This window comes from Pelodiscus sinensis, chromosome 2, assembly GCF_052426305.1.
Source record: "Pelodiscus sinensis isolate ZL-2025 chromosome 2, ASM5242630v1, whole genome shotgun sequence".
NCBI classification, from domain to species: Eukaryota; Metazoa; Chordata; order Testudines; family Trionychidae; genus Pelodiscus; species Pelodiscus sinensis.
In genome coordinates this window covers 191,065,176-191,083,378 of record NC_143053.1, presented here as the reverse complement: position 1 = coordinate 191,083,378, position 18,203 = coordinate 191,065,176, and the positions used below count along the sequence as shown (strand labels likewise).

The 18,203-nt window shown below is 42.1% G+C and overlaps 1 protein-coding gene across 4 annotated transcripts in view; it reads left to right on the top strand.

The window, feature by feature from the left end:
• RARB (retinoic acid receptor beta) overlaps positions 1-18,203 on the top strand; it is a 543,189-nt gene that overhangs the window by 212,851 nt on the left and 312,135 nt on the right. For all 4 annotated transcript variants that reach the window (XM_075922032.2, XM_075922031.2, XM_025190306.3 and 1 more), the window contains one exon: positions 10,203-10,711. In XM_075922032.2, coding sequence (XP_075778147.1) covers positions 10,534-10,711 — 178 coding nt within the window. In that variant the 5' untranslated portion in view covers positions 10,203-10,533. The remainder of the gene's footprint in view (positions 1-10,202; positions 10,712-18,203) is intronic.

The following is an 18,203-nucleotide window of genomic DNA, read 5'->3' as shown; positions in this document are numbered from 1 at the left end:
GTTCAGGGAGAGAAAAAACAGTAGCTTTGAATGTTGGGCTGGAACTCTTTGCTCTTCTAGACCTATACAAGACATTAATTTTTAGGGCAGTCCTGTTGTCTGGGATCACCTGTCTATTAAATGATTCCGACACAGTCAGCAGCAAAAGAACAGAAATGCTGCTGCAAGGGAAAGAACACCTTTAAAAGTTCAGAAGTTATTTTGAAAGGTTTGGGGGAAAATTAATGTAGTGGCAGCTCAGTTCAGGATACAGGAAGCTCATTTAACTCCCTTTTACTTATTGAAGTGATGCCTCCTCTCATCTCCACTAGAAATGGCCATCTTAATGGGAATTTTGGATGTAGGAAGTACATTTGGGGAAGAAACAGTGTGTCCTATAGTATGCACCAGGACAAAAAGTCTCCAGAGCCACTTACATTCTGTTCAGAACACTGCAGTAGATTCTCTGGAAGGGTGGTTGAAAAGTGCTGGACTGGAAATTCAACTTCTTATCCTATAAACATGAGTCAGTTCTATCATATTTGTCTTCTTAGGACATACAGTAAATTGTTAACCCCATCACCTGACCTAATCCTTTATCTTTCTTGTCAGTATAGAATTTGACAGCTGCTGAATAATGAAAGAAATATACAATGCAGATACCTTTAAAAAAACAACTTGGATACCCCAATCCCTAAAAGGAACAGAAAAGAGAGAAACATGGATAGTATAATGTGTTGTGAGATTCTTAAATATAGCTAACATGGAATGACAACTGATACTCTACACAAGGCTGGATTGAGGGGTGGGTGCGCCGGGCAGCTGCCTGGGGCGCCAACCGATGGAGGGCGCTTGATGGCAGCTGTAAGGGGTGCGTGGCATCCCTTATAGCTGCCATCAGACGCTGCGCGCCTGGCTCCCGCAGCACCGGTCCCATGGCGCCGGCCATCAGCGCCCTTCTCCCCACGGCTGCGGGGCCCTGCACGGCCCAGCACGCGCGCCAGCAGCGGTGGCCGGTCTGGGCTGGGTGGCGCATGCACCGTGCGCCCTGGGGGGCGGGTCCCAGGCTGCGTGCCAGCGGCCATGGCCGTGCCGCACGGCCCGCGCATGCGCTGTACACCCAAGGGCGGCGCTGCATGCCCGTGCCCGGGGCACCAAAATGGCTTGGGCCAGCCCTGATTCTACAGCATCTCCGTAGAACAGCAGCAACTCTGACTAGGAAGCCCTCCTATGTCTTTTTTCCCACAATTGTGTGATACTTATTTATTTGCTAACATTGTACAAATTAGGAGCTTTTCTGAACAATGCTTAGGAAACAAGCATTGTGCCTGTCAAGCCTTCAAATGTAAGGTTTATCGGTTAATTTAGTCGACTACTCGCATTTCCCCCCCAGCTGCCTCTGTGTGCGGAGAGCTTGTACCCTCTGTGGACAGGAGCTGTTGCTGAGCAGCCTGTGTCCGTGGCCAGATAGGAGCTGTTGCCACCTCGCTCCGGTGCCTCTGTATTAGAGGCAGTGTCAGCCGAAATGGTCAGGACAGTGTGTTGTGTGTGTGTTACACCCAAGTCTTCAACTGCTGAGACGCAAAGTCTCATTGCAGTGGACAGCCTAGGAGGCTGGAGGGCGCCCCGAAAATAGTTTAATGTCTGTGACTTTACTGCTAGGACCGTCGCAGAGGGCAGCCAACAGGCTCTCAGACGCCCCGGTGTGTGTGTGTGCGCTATACACCCGAGACTTCAACTGCTGAGACCGGGGTCCCTTGCAGTGGGCAACCTGGAGGAGGTTGACGGGCGCCCCAATAAGTTTATAGGGAGAGCTTATAACACCTCAGATTTTAGCTGCTAGAATCCAAGATTCCTTTGCAGTGGGCAGCTTGGGGAGGCTGAGAGGTGCCCCAATGGATCTGCCACCTGGGAGTGACACAATCCAAAACGCCCAAGCTCTCCCTATACCTGTCCCTTTGACCGGCTGAAGTTCTTTTGTTTGTGTTCGGTTCGGGTACAGCAGCACGGGTTCAAGTCAGAAGCTTGACACTCACTGGCTTATTATAGGAGAAAGAAAGAGAAAATAAAATAAAAGAAACTTGGTTCAATATATATATACAGTGAGCCCTCGCTACTTCGCGGTTCGACCATCGCGGATTCACGACTTCGCGGACTTTTTTCCCAGCCTCAGAAACAACGTTTTTCCGCCAGCAAAGGATGGTTCGCGAAGTTTCAGAAACGCTTCGGCCTGAAAAGCGTTTCCCTACATGGCGAGGCTGCTTCCGCTGACACTACCGCTGCTGAAACTTACGCGAATGAGACATTTAAGAATATTATCACTGAAGGTGGATACAAGCCCGAACAAGTGTTTAATATGTTTTAGTTTAGGGTACTGTAGTACATGCATTAAGTGTTCTGTACATTAAAGGGTGGTTTGTTAACAGTACTACGTAAAGGGAGGGTTTTAAAAGTCTGAATATACATGTTAAATAAATACGTAAATATGGTGTCCCTACTTCGCGGATTTTCAGCTATCGCGGTCGGGTTTGGAACCTATCTACCGCGATAAACGAGGGTTCACTGTATTTTATAAGTGAATGAGGGCATCCCACTTATTCCCAAAGTTTATAGCTAAATCACCTTACCAAAGGCAGTTTACAATAGAAATGAAGCAGTTTGCCTTAAGAAACTATAATAAAGTAACTAAACTTATAACAGAAAGACAATTAAAGTGAACACGTAAAGAAAACACATTGCAGGTACAATTCTCACCCCTGCATTCCAGACTTGGCATGGCCAGCGTCATTCTCTCAATCCCTCGGGAAGAAGTAGGGCGAGGTTGGGTGTCCCACGGACCTCGGGAGACAATCAATACCTGCCAGCAGGTGTAGGTGATTGGAGCTCAAATGGGGTGGGCAACTCAACTCCTCTTTATACCCCTTGGGTCACATGGGCTTCTTCCTGGTCTCAAGTGGCCAATTAGGAAAAATGGCTTTGAATGCCAAGTTTCCCACGAAGGGTGCAAAGCATAATTCACACCTGGAAAGATGCAGACAATGGGCACCTCTGGTATGTGATGGGCAAAGATTCCTCTCCTGAGACAGTGCAGGCGTGTCAATTACTGATACTAGCCATCACGGTGACGGGAGGCCTCCCAGTCGTCAGCTAGCCCATTTACTGTCTGGTTTCTGTTTATGGTAGAGTCAGGCACAGGCACCATACCTGCGTTCCAAGGGCATCAAAGGCTGAGTTCCTTTCTCTTGCTCTCTGGGGGAGGGGAAAAACAAGATGGGGTTCGTGGAAAAACAAGATGGGGTTTGTGTCTGGCTACAGGCAGCGGCGTGGGGTGGCAGGCATCTGATCTACAAGGGGAGCTGTTTTTTAAACTGGCTTTTTTTAAACTGGCTGTTTTTTAAACTGGCTTCCCTCACGGATCGGCTGTGTGGCAGAGGATTCCCCAGGAGTGGGGCTGGATTGCACTGGCTGCCAGCTCTGCCCCTGGAGATGATAGAATAGTAGACTAACCACTAGGAATTCATGAGGTTAGTCGACTATTCTGTTACCCGCTATCTAACATCCCTAGTTTGAGGCACAACACATTTAAAGGTTAAGTGGTTAGAAAAAATTGGAAAGTTTTTCAATGCACTCTTCAGGAACGTCTGTACATTAACCACCAGTTCAGTTAATTAAGTTAATAATTGCATTCAGGCAAAAGAAAAAAAAGCAAGCATTTGCATTTCCAAAAAATCCTGTCTCATAAGATGACAGCCTTACAAACTCAGAGATGAGGGAAAGGTCTCAATGCTCAACAATATATATTCCTAATTTTTGAATGACAATTTATTATATCTTTTTCACAATTTATCCTGCGCCTATAGCTTCAAGTATTTGATAATTTTGGTTATTTGAACTATATGAACTTCAGATCTGATTTTTCAACAAATTGGCCTGAATGGGCTGTGTCATTCTCCTTCCTTTATAATATTGCATCTGGTCATATGCTATGGCTTACTTTTTTTGGCTGAAGACTTGGCAGATACAAAATGCAGATGTTGTTCTTGTGACATAATCTGCTATATTAAGATTTTTGGCTATTGGTTGAAAAGTTTAGGACTTAATTATTTATTTGCTTATCACAACTATTAGCTTCCTATGTTTACTTTCATAGCTTGGGATTAACACCATCGTGGTTTTTTTATTTATAACACAGAAGAAGATGTTATGCTGAAGGAGCTCTTCTTTGCCAAAATAAAAGCATAGCTGTAGCACTTTCCCTTTGAGAAAACCATATCTGCTTCCAGATGTCTGCCTCTCTTTGATACAGAAGGGTACACTAAGTTCCAACTATAAACAGAATCCACTAATTAAGAATAATTACTTAGGAGATTGGTACAGACTATTCAGAATCAGATGCATGTTCCTCTGAGATATCCATTAGCCTCTAATAAGATAATGTAGATGTGCCAGGCTGTTTCCTGTTTCCTTCTATTGTACCTTTATTGCCATATATGGACCAATGGGATGGGCTGAACAATAAGTGGATGTCCTTTTGCTCCCTGAACAGTTCTCAAAGGAATGTTTGTTATTAGATTGCTTCTTCTGTTTAGTTTCACATCACTATGCTAATAAAGGAAACATAGCATGCTGAAGGCTTTTTTACTTCTGCCATTGTAACTAGTTTATTGTTCAATTAAATCTCTTTATAAAGGTAAAGAAACAAAATGCAACATCTCACAAGCAAAGATGAACTATGGAAAACTAAACATGTTCCGTTGTGAAAATGAAGTTTCCATCTAAATTTTTTAAATAGCTGTAAAGGCAGTGTGAATATCATATTAATATATCTGACTGGTTTACATTTGACTCCTGGTAAATGTGTTGAATTACTCAGTTCTGTTCAGTGTGATACTATCAGCTAGCCTAATAGAAAGCATATGTGTAATCAAGGATTTCAGCATAAACTGAAAACTTTGCACATTAGATAGGATAGTTTATTTAGCCTATCAAATCTTGATTTATTTTGAAAACAATATTTAAATTTGTCTTAAAAGCTGCATAATAGCTATGGGTTTGATCAACACCTTTCTCTGGGACAAGTGGGAAGAAGAAATCACTGAAAGAATTTTCTTGTGAAATTCCTCCCGAATTGTTCTGTTTAGGGGGAAGGGAGTTGTCTCTTTTTGGAGCATATAGAGGAGCCAGAACCTCACCCCTCAAAAAGGAAGGTGCCATGGTTAGGATGTTAGCCTGGGATTTAGGAGACCCAGTTTCAGTTTCTGGCTCTAACACAGACTTGCTGAGAGATCTGAGGCACTCAAGCGTTGCTTTGTTCAGCCTTGCAATGCCTAACTGGGGTGGGCAATAAGTGGTAAATGTGCTCTGATGCTTTTTGTTATTCTAGCCTCCTCTTGTCATAGTTCTGTGGTCTTCTGCTGTATTAAAGGGAATACATGTTGACTGTGTCTAGACTGGCAAGTCTTTCCACAAAATCAGCCGCTTTTCCGGAAAAACTTGCCAGCTGTCTACACTGGCCGCTTGAATTTCCGCAAAAGCACTGACGATCTCATGTAAGATTGTCAGTCCTTTTGCGGAAATACTATGCTGCTCCCGTTCGGGCAAAAGTCTTTTTCCGAAAGACTTTTGCGCAAAAGGGCCAGTGTAGACAGCAGAGATTTCTTTTCCGCAAAAAAGCCCCAATCACGAAAATGGCGATCGGGGCTTTTTTGCGGAAAAGCGTGTCTAGATTGGCCACAGACGCTTTTCCACAAAAAGTGCTTTTGCGGAAAAGCGTCCTGCCAATCTAGACACGCTTTTCCGAAAATGCTTTTAACGGAAAACTTTTCCGTTAAAAGCATTTCCGGAAAATCATGCCAGTGTAGACGTAGCCGTTCTGTCGAAGAATCACTGGTTGGTGCCGCTCAGTGTACTGCCCAGGATAGACCAGTGTACTGCCCAGGATAGACGTGTTCAAGTGTTTGAAAAGGCCTTCCATATGATCCGCTTTGTCCTTGCTCTTCTAATGAAGCGGTTCTATTGTGCAACCCCATATGCTGCTGAAAACTCAGGCATGATCATACTCTCATGGTGTCAAGTATCAGAGGGGTAGCCATGTTAGTCTGAATCTGCAAAAGCGGTGAGGAGTCCTGAGGCACCTTATAGACTAACTGAAGTGTTGGAGCATAAGCTTTCTTGGGCAATCAATTGTGTCACAATCAACTCAGGATTAAACAAAGACTGTGAATGGCTTGCTAACTGCAAAAGCAGCTTCTCCTCTCTTGGAATTCACACCTCCAGATCAGCTACTAGAAGTAGGCCTCATCCTTCCTGATTGGATCCACCTCGTTATCTCCAGCCTGATTCTGGCCTGCTTATTTATACCTGCCTCTGGAAATTTCCACTACATGCATCTGACGAAGTGGGTCTTTGCCCACGAAAGCTTATGCTCCAACACTTCAGTTAGTCTATAAGGTGCCACAGGACTCCTCGCCACTTTTGTATAATCTCATGGAAGCTGATTTTCAAAAGCCCTTAAATGACTTGGACATTTTTTAAAATCCCCCTGTTTGTACATATGATTGAAGCCAATGGTGCTGCCTGCATGAGGGACAGTTGCAGTCAGGCACTGTCGGCACTAAGAGCATGCTGCCCGTGCAGGAAGCATTCCTTTGGCAGTGAGATGGAGCACCTCTCCTTGCAGTGAAGGCAGTGCTGTCTTTAAAGTCCTAGGAAAATGTTGGTCCAGCCTCAGCTGAAAAAAAAAGAGAATGAAATTGTGGAACTGTAAACACTGCTGACTCCTGGGAGCCTTCTTCCTCCACATCTGAGACTGACGTCTAATGCCAGACTCAGATACCATAGTAGTAAAGTCTGGCTATGAATCCAGTGATACTTGTGATCCTTCCTAACCAGAGGTGAAAGTAAGCTGGTGCCCCACTGTAGTAAACGCTGGTTGGAATGCTCTGATGCAGGAGAAGGTGGGGTTAGCTCCCAGCTGGACTCCCGGGGCTCTCCTGCAGACTGTCATGGCAAGCAGCAGACAGGTGAAAGTTGCTGGCCGAGGACAACCCTCCTCCTACCAGTCCAGGACTGCTTCAGCCCTGATTATTCCCAGGGCACCCTGTAGAGAGGGCAAGGGAGCTGAAGCTCCCTCCCACCCATTGCTGCTGATGCTGCTTGTTGTGTGCTGTTCCTCTTCCATAGCTCTCAGGGAGCGAGAGGAAAGTACAAAGCTCATCTGCCTTCCTCACACTCCTGGCTGCAAAGGGGAGGGGGCAGAAGTGAGTGACCTACACTATGTGCTGTCCTCTCGCTCCCTGACAGTGATAGAAGGGGAGGTAATACAACAGTACCTGTAAGACATTTAATTAACTTCCACATCTGTTCCTAATAATGTTCTTTACAGTCTTTTGGGTCAAGAGATTGACATGACTTCACAGCTCTGATTTCCATTGTGGGTATCTTATAAGTGTTGACCCACTCATACTCGACAGGAGTGCTAAATGCCAGTAGTGTGCCAGTTTTAGAACCACCCCTATCTTTCTTATTATATTGTGTTGCCTGTCTGCACATATATACAGAATAAGCTAGTGAAGGAAGCTTAAAATCTTTCCTGTTCTGCAGGATATTTCCTTCCCTGAAGACTGAAATCTAATGAATAGCAGTGAGTTTTTGGGAAAGTATTTAATGTTCCAGGAGTGTGTAATTTGTATATAATAATGGCTTTGAGTTTATGGTTATGTCATAATGCATAGTTTAGAGCTATGCCCATTAAAATATTATGAAAATGATGCATTTTCAAATCAATAGAAAACATATTAGAGAAAATATTCTAGCATTTTTTGGAAAATGTAGAATACACAGATGTACGTTTCTATTTGGTAATTCTGGGGAGAGCAATATAACTGAGGTTTAAACATATCTTGATCTAATAATGTTTAAATATTTCAACACCAGTGTATTGACTTCCAGCTGAAACTAGCCTTCCATAAAGTCCTATGGATAAGTTTTAGAAGAACTGGCCCTTACATTAAAATAAAATGAAATCAAAAGATTTAGCCCACCTTTTTGGACTAATATGCTGCAGTTTTTCATTTTACACATTAAAGACAAAAAAAGCAAAAAATAATTTGAAATTGTTTTTTCTTGCATTTGCATTTCTGCATGATAAGTTTAAAAACTTGCTAGTAGGTACTTTATAATAAGAAGATACAGGAAAGGCAGTAAAATCATATGGTGCAATATGTTGCTTTCTTAGCTCAACACAGTCATATTTCTGCTCTGCCTGAGATATCAGCAAAGGCCACTGCTGTGCACATTTTGATAACGTGTGCTCAGCTCTGCATGATTGAGCTGACAGAAATATAGTGGAAAGTATCTGATAGTTTTATAAGCTGCATTTTATTTCTGGAGGTCTCATTTAAAAATGGGTGACCTTGACCTAAGAATAATTGAATAAATAACTACAAATGGTTTCATTTATCCCTCATTCAAGATCCTTGACTTCAAGGTGAATTGGCCTATGTATCTCCCCAACTATTAAGTAGCCAAATTTTAGCAAGTTGTTGCTGCATGCTTATCCCCCTTACTCTCACTAAAAGCAGATGTCAGGGATGCCTGCTATTTGCTGATGGAAGAAGCTAAAATTGCCATCTGGCTCTTCCTCCCTTCACCTCAGTCGGAGATGTTAGGAGCCTATTGTGGGAGAACTTGAGGAGTCAGCCTTACTGTATTTCCTGGCTTCTCATACTTTTGCCCTCTTAAGAGTCCAGTAGCGTGATTTATGTTTCACATTTTTGTCTTAGAAGGTCCTGGATATATTTGGACTTGGGGCTTTGGTCCATCATTAAGCAAATGAAAAGGAGCGGTACTCTTTCTGATTGCTAAAATTCACCACAGAGTCCATAAAATTATTAGGCCATGACATAACAATGCCATGACATATGTTAAACAAACATCAACAAGTAGCATTCTCAGTCATCAGTAATAGCAACGTGTCGCTAGATTTCAAAACCTGTTGGCTACGTCTAGACTGGCATGATTTTCTGGAAATGCTTTTAACAGAAAAGTTTTCCATTAAAAGCATTTTCGGAAAAGAGCTTCTAGATTGGCAGGACGCTTTTCCGCAAAATCATTTTTTGCGGAAAAGCGTCCGGGGCCAATCTAGACGTGCTTTTCCGCAAAAAAGCCCCGATCGCCATTTTCATGATTGGGGCTTTTTTGCGGAAAAGAAATCTCTTCTGTCTACACTGGCCCTTTTGCGCAAAAGTCTTTCGGAAAAAGACTTTTGCCCGAACGAGAGCAGCATAGTATTTCTGCAAAAAGCACTGGTTTCTTACAGTAGGAAGTCAGTGCTTTTGCGGAAATTCAAGCGGCCAGTGTAGACAGCTGGCAAGTTTTTCCGGAAAAGCTGCTGATTTTCTGGAAAAACTGGCCAGTCTAGACACAGCCATTAAGCCTTGGCAAAGGTCAAGCAAATGATTGGCTGAAATGATGAGCCATACATCATACCCTACAACCGTGGTCCCCAACCATTTAAGGTTGCCGGTCACCAGGGGGCATGGCCGTTCTTCAAGGGAAGCCACAAGTAATGTGCAATACATAAAAAATAATTATTTACACTTGTGGGTGGTCTAAACGCTTTTGTTTATACTGTTTCGTCTTAATTAAAAAATGATACATTTTTCCAGTATAGACAGTGCTCTAATGTGGCGGGGGTGGGGAAAAAGGATTGAATAGGCTATTGGTACTGAACTGCAGAAGTAGTTCTTCTGGACCAGAATTTCAGCCCTCTGGTGAAGCAGAGGAGAGCTTGCACTTCAGCCACTCATTCTGCATCTTGTTACAGAGATGCGTTTTCAGGACAGAATCTGGAATCTTTCATTTGCTAAACACATTTGGAAAAAATGCAACTCAAATATATTTACAAGAGTTGACTTGTGCTGCTACATTGTATCTTAAAGAACATTTAATCTTTACTTGATTTTCCACAGCTTATTTTGATTGATCAAAATTCTGAATTTGGCAGTTTCTCAAGCAGAAGTTGGGTCTGGTTAGCAATAAAACGTTTAGTGCTGAAATCTTAGCCCATTTAAAATAATGGAGTCGGGATTTCATCCCAGTGATTGTCTGGCCCATGTTATGGGACCCTAGTAAACACCTCTCTTTACAAAATAATCACAGAACAGAAAGATTTTCAGCTTTTGTGCATAATATACCAATATATTTTGTTTTTTCCCCTCCAGAATAAATCATCATGCAGCTGTAGAGTGAAGCCGTCTTTCCAGAAAGAAGTTATTTAAATAAGCAGCTGAACTGTACACCACATGCATGGATTAGGAAAAGATTTTCTGTTCTCAGTCTGCATAGCAAGAATGTACCGAAAACACAGTAGAAAGCAGCAATGAAATAAAGGATTGTTACCCAGTGAATTATCTTCTCATCTTTACACAATCCAGCTTAAGCAGTACCTGCACATTTGTCAGCCTCTTCTATTCACAAGTTGAGATTCTCCTTTGCTAACCTGGAGTAATGCAACATAGTATTTGTACACTACATAGCCTTTAAGGTATTAACATGACAACCAGCAGCCGCACATGTCCAGTACCAACCGTGAATGGACATATGAATCACTATCCAACAGCCCCATATCCATTACTTTTTCCTCCGGTCATCGGTGGACTTTCACTTCCTTCTCTTCATGGACTCCAGAGTAACCCACCAACAAGTGGATGCAGCACCCCATCACCTGCAAGTAAGTGCTCAGTTATTCATTCTTAGCTACTATGGTACAATCTCGGAATTTTAAATACCTCAAGAATGGTGGTTGTCTGTAATTCTGAACAAAACACTACAGTTGTTTTTTTCAACATTTACAACTGAACATTGATTTTATACAGCTTTGAAATTTTACTGTGCAGAAGAAAAATGGATCTTTCCCTTTATTTTTTAGTATTTTACTGTATTGTATTTACTGTGTCTTTGGTGTGTGTGTTTCTGCTGCTGCCTGTGTACTTGCAGTTCTAAGTGAGGTATGTGGTTGACTGTTCAGTTGGTAATTCTGATGTTCATAACTCAGAGGCTATGTCTACACTACAGGGTTTTTCCGGTATACCAAAGGTACCCCAGAAACACTCCGCTGTGTCTAGGGAACGTGTCTGCTCTTCCACTTTTTTTTTTGCAGAAGAGCAGATGAACTCTTTCGGAAGCCCTGTCTTCCTCCTCCCACGAGGAAGAAGGGCTCTTCCGGAAGAGGAAGCTTTTCTGAAATTTGGCCTAGTGTAGACAGGCCAAATTTCAGAAAAGCCTCTTCCGAAAAAACTATTGGAAAAAGATACGCAAATTGCGGAGCGCAATTTGCGTACCTTTTTCCGATAGATTACTGTTGTGTATATGTAGCCTGAGGTTGTACTGTTATTTCCTGTATTAAAGAATGAATATTTTGATGATTGTAAGCTTAATTAAGCTGTTAATTTGCCAGTGATCTCCCTTTCTTTAAAAACAAACTTATTTTGAAATGATTTTTATTTTTCTCTGACTTTTTAAAAAATAAGAAACATGCAAGAGTATTAAATATTCCAACTATGAAAATCAATGATAAAACCTACTAGATAACATTAGGAAATCTAACACTGCTCTTCATTGTTAACTGTGGTGATATTCTGTCATACGTCCATAGGTTAGACCTATGTTTTTTTTAATAAATCATACAGAAAAATAATTTCACCTTCCATTAGCAAATAGCTATTGTTTATGTTAGCATATCATTAATAGTGTTTTTTGTTTTGTATTAAATACCAATTGCTTCCCTGTTGCATGCCATACTGAAGACCCAGTTTTAAAGGTGCACCCTGAACACCTGGTAGAATTAAAAATTACAATCAAGGCCTTTGTATTCATTTGAAACTCATATACAGGGGTATGGTGCTCTGTTATCTGTTTTATTCTTTTTGAAATGTTGGAGTTTAATATTACTAAGAGTATACTAGCCAACCAGATTTATTTTCAGTGCTTTTTAATGAATAATGCTATGTTTTTGCTAAGACTTATTTTCAAATACAATGAAAGGAGTGGCTTTGGGTCCATGATATTCTCAGTTGCACTGATGTAAATTCAGTGTAACACCATTTAAGGAGAATGAGGTACTCTGTATTTTCTGTGGTGCAACAGTGCAGAGTTGGGCCCCACATGAGGAAAAACAATGCATGCTGGATGGGATATTGGGGGTGTATTCCGTTTCACAGCTCCCATTTATTTTTCTGATGTTTGTTAAATGGCCCTGCTTTTCAATTCTCCGTATTAAGAAGTCTCTTTATTGATCAAAAAGCTTCAAAGGGCTTGCAGAATATTGATATTCGTTAGTGAAACAAAGGGAGAAGTGTTTTAACAGCTGCTAAAATATGTGTTGGAGTAAAAAAGCATGCAAAGTTTTTTGTTCCAGACAAGAAAGGAGAATAAGTAAGAGAACCATAGCAATGAAGAGGAAAGGCACATTTAGCATAATACACATTTAATCCTGAAGAAATTCAAACACTTGTTAATGCCAGTCTAGGTGCACCCATTATGTGTGAGCTCCTGGACTCACTGAAATAAATGTAAGTTTTGATATTACTTCAAGAAGAGTATGATTTCCCCATGCATGAGATCACATGCTGATGTATTAAATGTTTGCAGAATCAGGCTCTTATTTTTCTTGTTTTATTAAATTGGATGATTTCTTTTATAGGATCTAAAGAAGAAGCACCTTCAAATTAGAAAATATTGTAAGCATTTGATTTCCCCAGTCCCATTAGAAGCGATCAGAATACTGAACTAAGTTTTTGCTCTGATGTTGCATGAAAGTTCTTCTTTCACATGGAGCAGATAGATTTTTAGTCCACAGCATCTTTTTGAGGATACATATTGGTAAACATCCAGAATATACAGGACTGTATATGTACAATTAATTGTTCTCTGCTACAATCATGTTCTAATTACGTTAAGATAGTATTGAAATCAAATCCGTAGAAGTTGGGACTGCTCAGCCTGTCTGAAAATCAAGCAAAATGTGTATCATAGGCACTCAAAACAAATGTCTGTTTTTGAAAATTTAGGAATGTCTCTAACTCTCTACTGTCATGGTCTGATCCTCCAGTTTTCTGTATTTTCAAAGGTGCTTACCTAAGTCAGACACACTGACCCATATGTATGCATTTAAGTAAAGTTAACTTGATTTTTTAGCAGTGCTGAGCAACAACAGTTCCCACTGACTTCGCTGAGCATAAAAATCTGGTCACTTCAGAGCCTAGCAGGTGCCTCCATTTGAAAATTATGGCCTCTATGTGACATGTTAAGGAGGCTCAACTGAACAGACATTTCTTTGGGGGGAAGATATCCCTGCAAGAGAGCTGGCCCTTTTGGTTGATATGTCTTATCAGCTTTCCAGTCCTATAGAAATGGCAGCTTGTTTTGAATGTAAGCCTTCAGAGTTCTGGTAGATTCATGCAGGAGCTCTGAGTCAAGAACCCAGTGCATTAACTTTTGATCTCAAGAGGCCTGGATTCGGATTCGTGAAAGTAGTCAGAGTGGCCTATTCTAACTAATTGTTCCACGTCACATAACTACCACATGGTTTGGTACAGTTCAGCATGATCAGCAATCATGCTATTAAAATGAGATCCAGGACTGGACCCTGGGGGGAATACAGTTTTGTAGTGAGAAGCTATATGTGGGGCTCCTCCCAGTGTCTGTCTGATGTCCTGATTTATATGCAACTATCCTCAGTGCTATTTATTTTTCAACTTCCTGAGCTCAATATTCACAGGAAACAATATTTTAAATAATAGGAAGTTTGTCAGGAATAAAAAAAAAACTCTGGACCCTTTATTTTTTTTTAAAACAACGTAATTTGTCAACTTTTGTTCAGAGCTGTCAAAGCTGGTACAATTTGTTCTGAAAGACTTCATATTATTTTACAGTACTATTTTTTGTTCTGTGGTGACTTCAGACTCCTTGCATTACTCCAAATACCGATAAATTCAGTCATCTTGTATCTATAGTTGGAACTGACATGTCATAGAAATTAGGAGCCCTTTCTCCTATTGAATAGACAAAAGGCTTTTAGACAGATTATTTTTATGAGCATAAGGGGCCTACAGTAAGAACTGGGTTATAGTGAATTAATTTCGCTGATGCTGAGAATGGTGTTGACTTCTTCACCTATGACTTGATTTCTGTTTTTAGACTGAGATGCATAGTAAAAAATATTTCATAATTATAAGGTTGGTCACAATGCTAAAAAGGTCAGTAACAGAAAAAGTTTTACTTTTACACATAGGTTAACTGTATATTAACATTGAAATGAAGAAAAGAGACCGTGGTTAAGAAGATAATTACTTTTATAAGCATGATTGATTTACCCAGTGCTGTATTAACCTGAGGCAGTGCAGAGCAGAAATTTTCAAAAGTCACGTTTGGGAGAACTCAGTGTGCAGGCTTATGCAACAGTATTCATAATGATGAACCACAAAATAAAACAGCTTTTCTACTTTAAAATGAAAAACAGCTGAGATAGTTACAGAAGAGCTGGTTTAGTAATGGTATTTCATGCCTCAGTGGGTTATTGCATTCTCGGTTCCTTTGGATATGGACCCATGAAAAAGTTCTCTGGTTATTCTGTCTGGACAAATAAGTTCTCCTTGGGACCTAAGCAGGGACTATGACAACAAGGAAGAAAATGGAGCTCAGATCTACATTAATATATTTTAAATCAGAGTCATGCACCTGCAGCTGTTGAGCTGGTTCATTTTCAAATGATGTCCCTATAGGCGCTCCTCTTGTAGGTATGGTAGTGCCACCTATGGGAGCAGAAATGTTCATCAGCAGTACCCAGTGGTCCACACATGCTCATCTTCCCTCTCTTGCCCCATGCATGATACAGATATATATTTATATTTATATATATATATAGAGAGAGAGAGAGAGAGCGAGAGAGAGAGCGAGCACACTGTGTGGTCAGAACACTCCCAGTTTGTTCTCTGCTGCCTTTGGTCTGAGACAGGTAGTATTTTCTTCTCTTCCTTTCCACTTCTATCAAAAATTACTTTATTTTATCTTTACCTTTTTAGTCTTTCATAGCTTGAATTTCTGTTTTCCCTTGCTTCCCACCCTTCCCAATTGTGAAGCCTTTCCCTGCACCCTTATGCCTGGATCCCTCTGGTTTAAGAGATGCATTTCTTGTGGGGCTTCCTTCCAGATAATGGATGGCCACACAAAGTGTATCCGCTGTCTGAGAGAGGGACATATTCCACATCTTCTGTTGCTTTGGACTGACACCAAGGGCGAGAAAGGACTGGAACATTAGATTCCAACTCCTCCTTATGGAGAAGTCACTTTGACCAGCATCATACCCAGACTCAGACTCTTTCCCAGAGTGATTGTCATTCTCTTCAGGTCATCTTTTATGCCTCATTCTCTATGGCTACGTCTGAACAGGACCAGAGATCTCTGTTGGCAGAGAGATGTAAATTAGATGTATCGAAAGTGCAAATGAAGCCGGGATTTAAATATTCCATGCTTCATTTGCATAATCATAGAATCATAGAACCATAGAACTGGAAGAGACCTCAGAAGGTCATCAAGTCCAGCCCCCTGCTCTAGGCAGGACCAATTCCAACTACATCAACCCGGCCAGGGCTTTGTCAAGCCAAGACTTAGACACCTCTAGGGATGGAGACTCCACTACTTCCCTAGGTAACCCATTCCAGTGCTTCACCACCCTCCTAGTGAAATAGTTTTTCCTAATATCCAACCTGGACCTCTCCCACCACAACTTGAGACCATTGCTCCTTGTTCTGCCATCTGTCACTACTGAGAACAGCCTCTCTCCATCCTCTTTGGAACCTCCCTTCAGGAAGTTGAAGGCTGCTATCAAATCCCCCCTCACTCTTCGCTTCTGCAGACTAAACAGACCCAATTCCCTCAGCCTCTCCTCATAAGTCATATGCTCCAGCCCCCTAATCGTTTTGGTTGCCCTCCGCTGGACCCTCTCCAATGTGCCCACATCCTTTTTGTAGTGGAGGGCCCAAAACTGGACACAATACTCCAGATGTGGCCTCACCAAAGCCGAATAAAGAGGAATAATGACATCTCTGGATCTGCTGGCAATGCTCCTCTTAATGCAACTTAATATGCCATTAACCTTCTTGGCTACAGGGGCACACTGTTGACTCATATCCAGCTTCTCATCCACTGTAACCCCCAGGTCTCTTTCTGCAGAACTACTACTTAACTGGTTGGTCCCCAGTTTGTAACTATGCTTGGGATTCTTCCGTCCCAAGTGCAGGACTCTACACTTGTCCTTCTTGAACCTCATCAGATTTCTTGTGGCCCAATCTTCCAATTTGTCTGTGTCACTCTGGACCCTATCTCTGCCCTTAAGCGTATCTACCTCTCCCCCCAGCTTAGTGTCATCCGCAAACTTGCCGAGGGTGCAATCCATCCCCTCGTCCAGGTCATTAATAAAAATATTGAACAAAACCGGTCCTAGAACCGAACCTTGGGGCACTCCGCTAGAAACCGACTGCCATCCTGACATCGAGCCAGTGATCACTACCCGCTGGGCCCGGCCTTCTATCCATCTTTCTATCCATCTTACTGTCCATTTATCCAATCCACATTCCCTTAACTTGCTGGCAAGAATATTGTGGGAGACCGTATCAAAAGCCTTGCTAAAGTCAAGGTATATAATATCCACTGACTTTCCCACGTCCACCGAGCCAGTTACCTCATCATAGAAGCTAATCAGATTGGTCAGGCACGACTTGCCCTTTGTGAATCCATGCTGACTATTCCTAATCACTTTCTTCTCATCCAAGTGCCTCAAAATGGATTCCTTAAGGATCCCTTCCATGATTTTTCCAGGAACCGAGGTAAGACTGACCAGCCTATAGTTCCCTGGATCGCCCTTCTTCCCTTTTTTGAAGATGGGCACTACATTTGCCTTTTTCCAATCATCCGGGATTTCTCCCGATCTCCACGACTTTTCAAAGATAATAGCCAAAGGCTCCTCAATGACATTTGCCAACTCCCTCAGTACCCTCAGATGCACCAAGTCCGGACCCATACATTTAGCTTTTCTAAATAGTTCCTAACCTGTTCTTTACCCACCACGGGCTGTCCATCTTCATCCCATCTTGTGTCACTTAGCGCATTAGTCCAGGAGCCGACCTGGTCCGTGAATAGAGAGGCAAAGTAAGCATTGAGTACTTCAGCTTTCCCCACATCATCTGTCACTAGGTTACCTCCTTCATACATTAGGGGCCGCACACCCTCTCTGATCACCTTCTTCTTGTTAACATGCCTGTAGAAACCTTTTAGGAAAAAACGTCAATTTAGACGGGGCATGTTCGACAGAAATGCCCCATTTTAAAAAATCCTGTACTCCTCCTTTTCTGAGGAGTACAGGTTCTTTTGAAACGGGGCATTTCTGTCGAAAATGCCCTGTCTAAACTGCCGGGTTTTTTCAAAAAGCCCCGTTTTGAAAATAAGCAGCAGCCACCATTATGCAAATGAAGCGTGGAATATTTAAATCCCGGCTTCATTTGCACTTTTGATTCATCTAATTTACATCCCTCTGCCGACAGAGGGGTATAGTTTAGACATCCCCTCAGTCTGCTGTAGAGAACGTCAATGCTTGCTTGTGTGGATGACCAGAAATGGGCTTCACCTCACACTTTGAGGCACGGCACACAAGAATGCCATCACCTCGTGAGGTTAGTTACCTCAGCCGCATCTGATGGAGGACATAGCTCCCAGTCTTCTCTAAATACCTCTGGTAATGGCTAAAATAAAATGCTATAAAGATTCTAATGACCTATGACCCTCAGCACCATTTCCCAGCTTGGGGGGAACCAATCCAGGCCACCCTCAGCAGCCATGACACTGATGCCATTTCTGGCATCAGTGAAACTTCTGCACAGTATCTTCCATTGGCATGAATGATGCTTCTTTCCCTTCCACAAGACTTCATATATCCGATGGAGATGCTAGTCTATGATACTCTTGTGTCTCCTCTTCTGTGAGATGATCTATACCTGACACTTCTCAATCACTCTCAAAAGATCAAACCACCTCTAGCATCAATTGAACAGGAAGAACAAGAGGAGAAGGAAACTCCAACAATTTTACATTTTTCATCTCCTCACCTGGTGAGACTCTCATGTCCTAACCCCTCCATATCTGCTGACAACTACAGACACTGTCAGGAG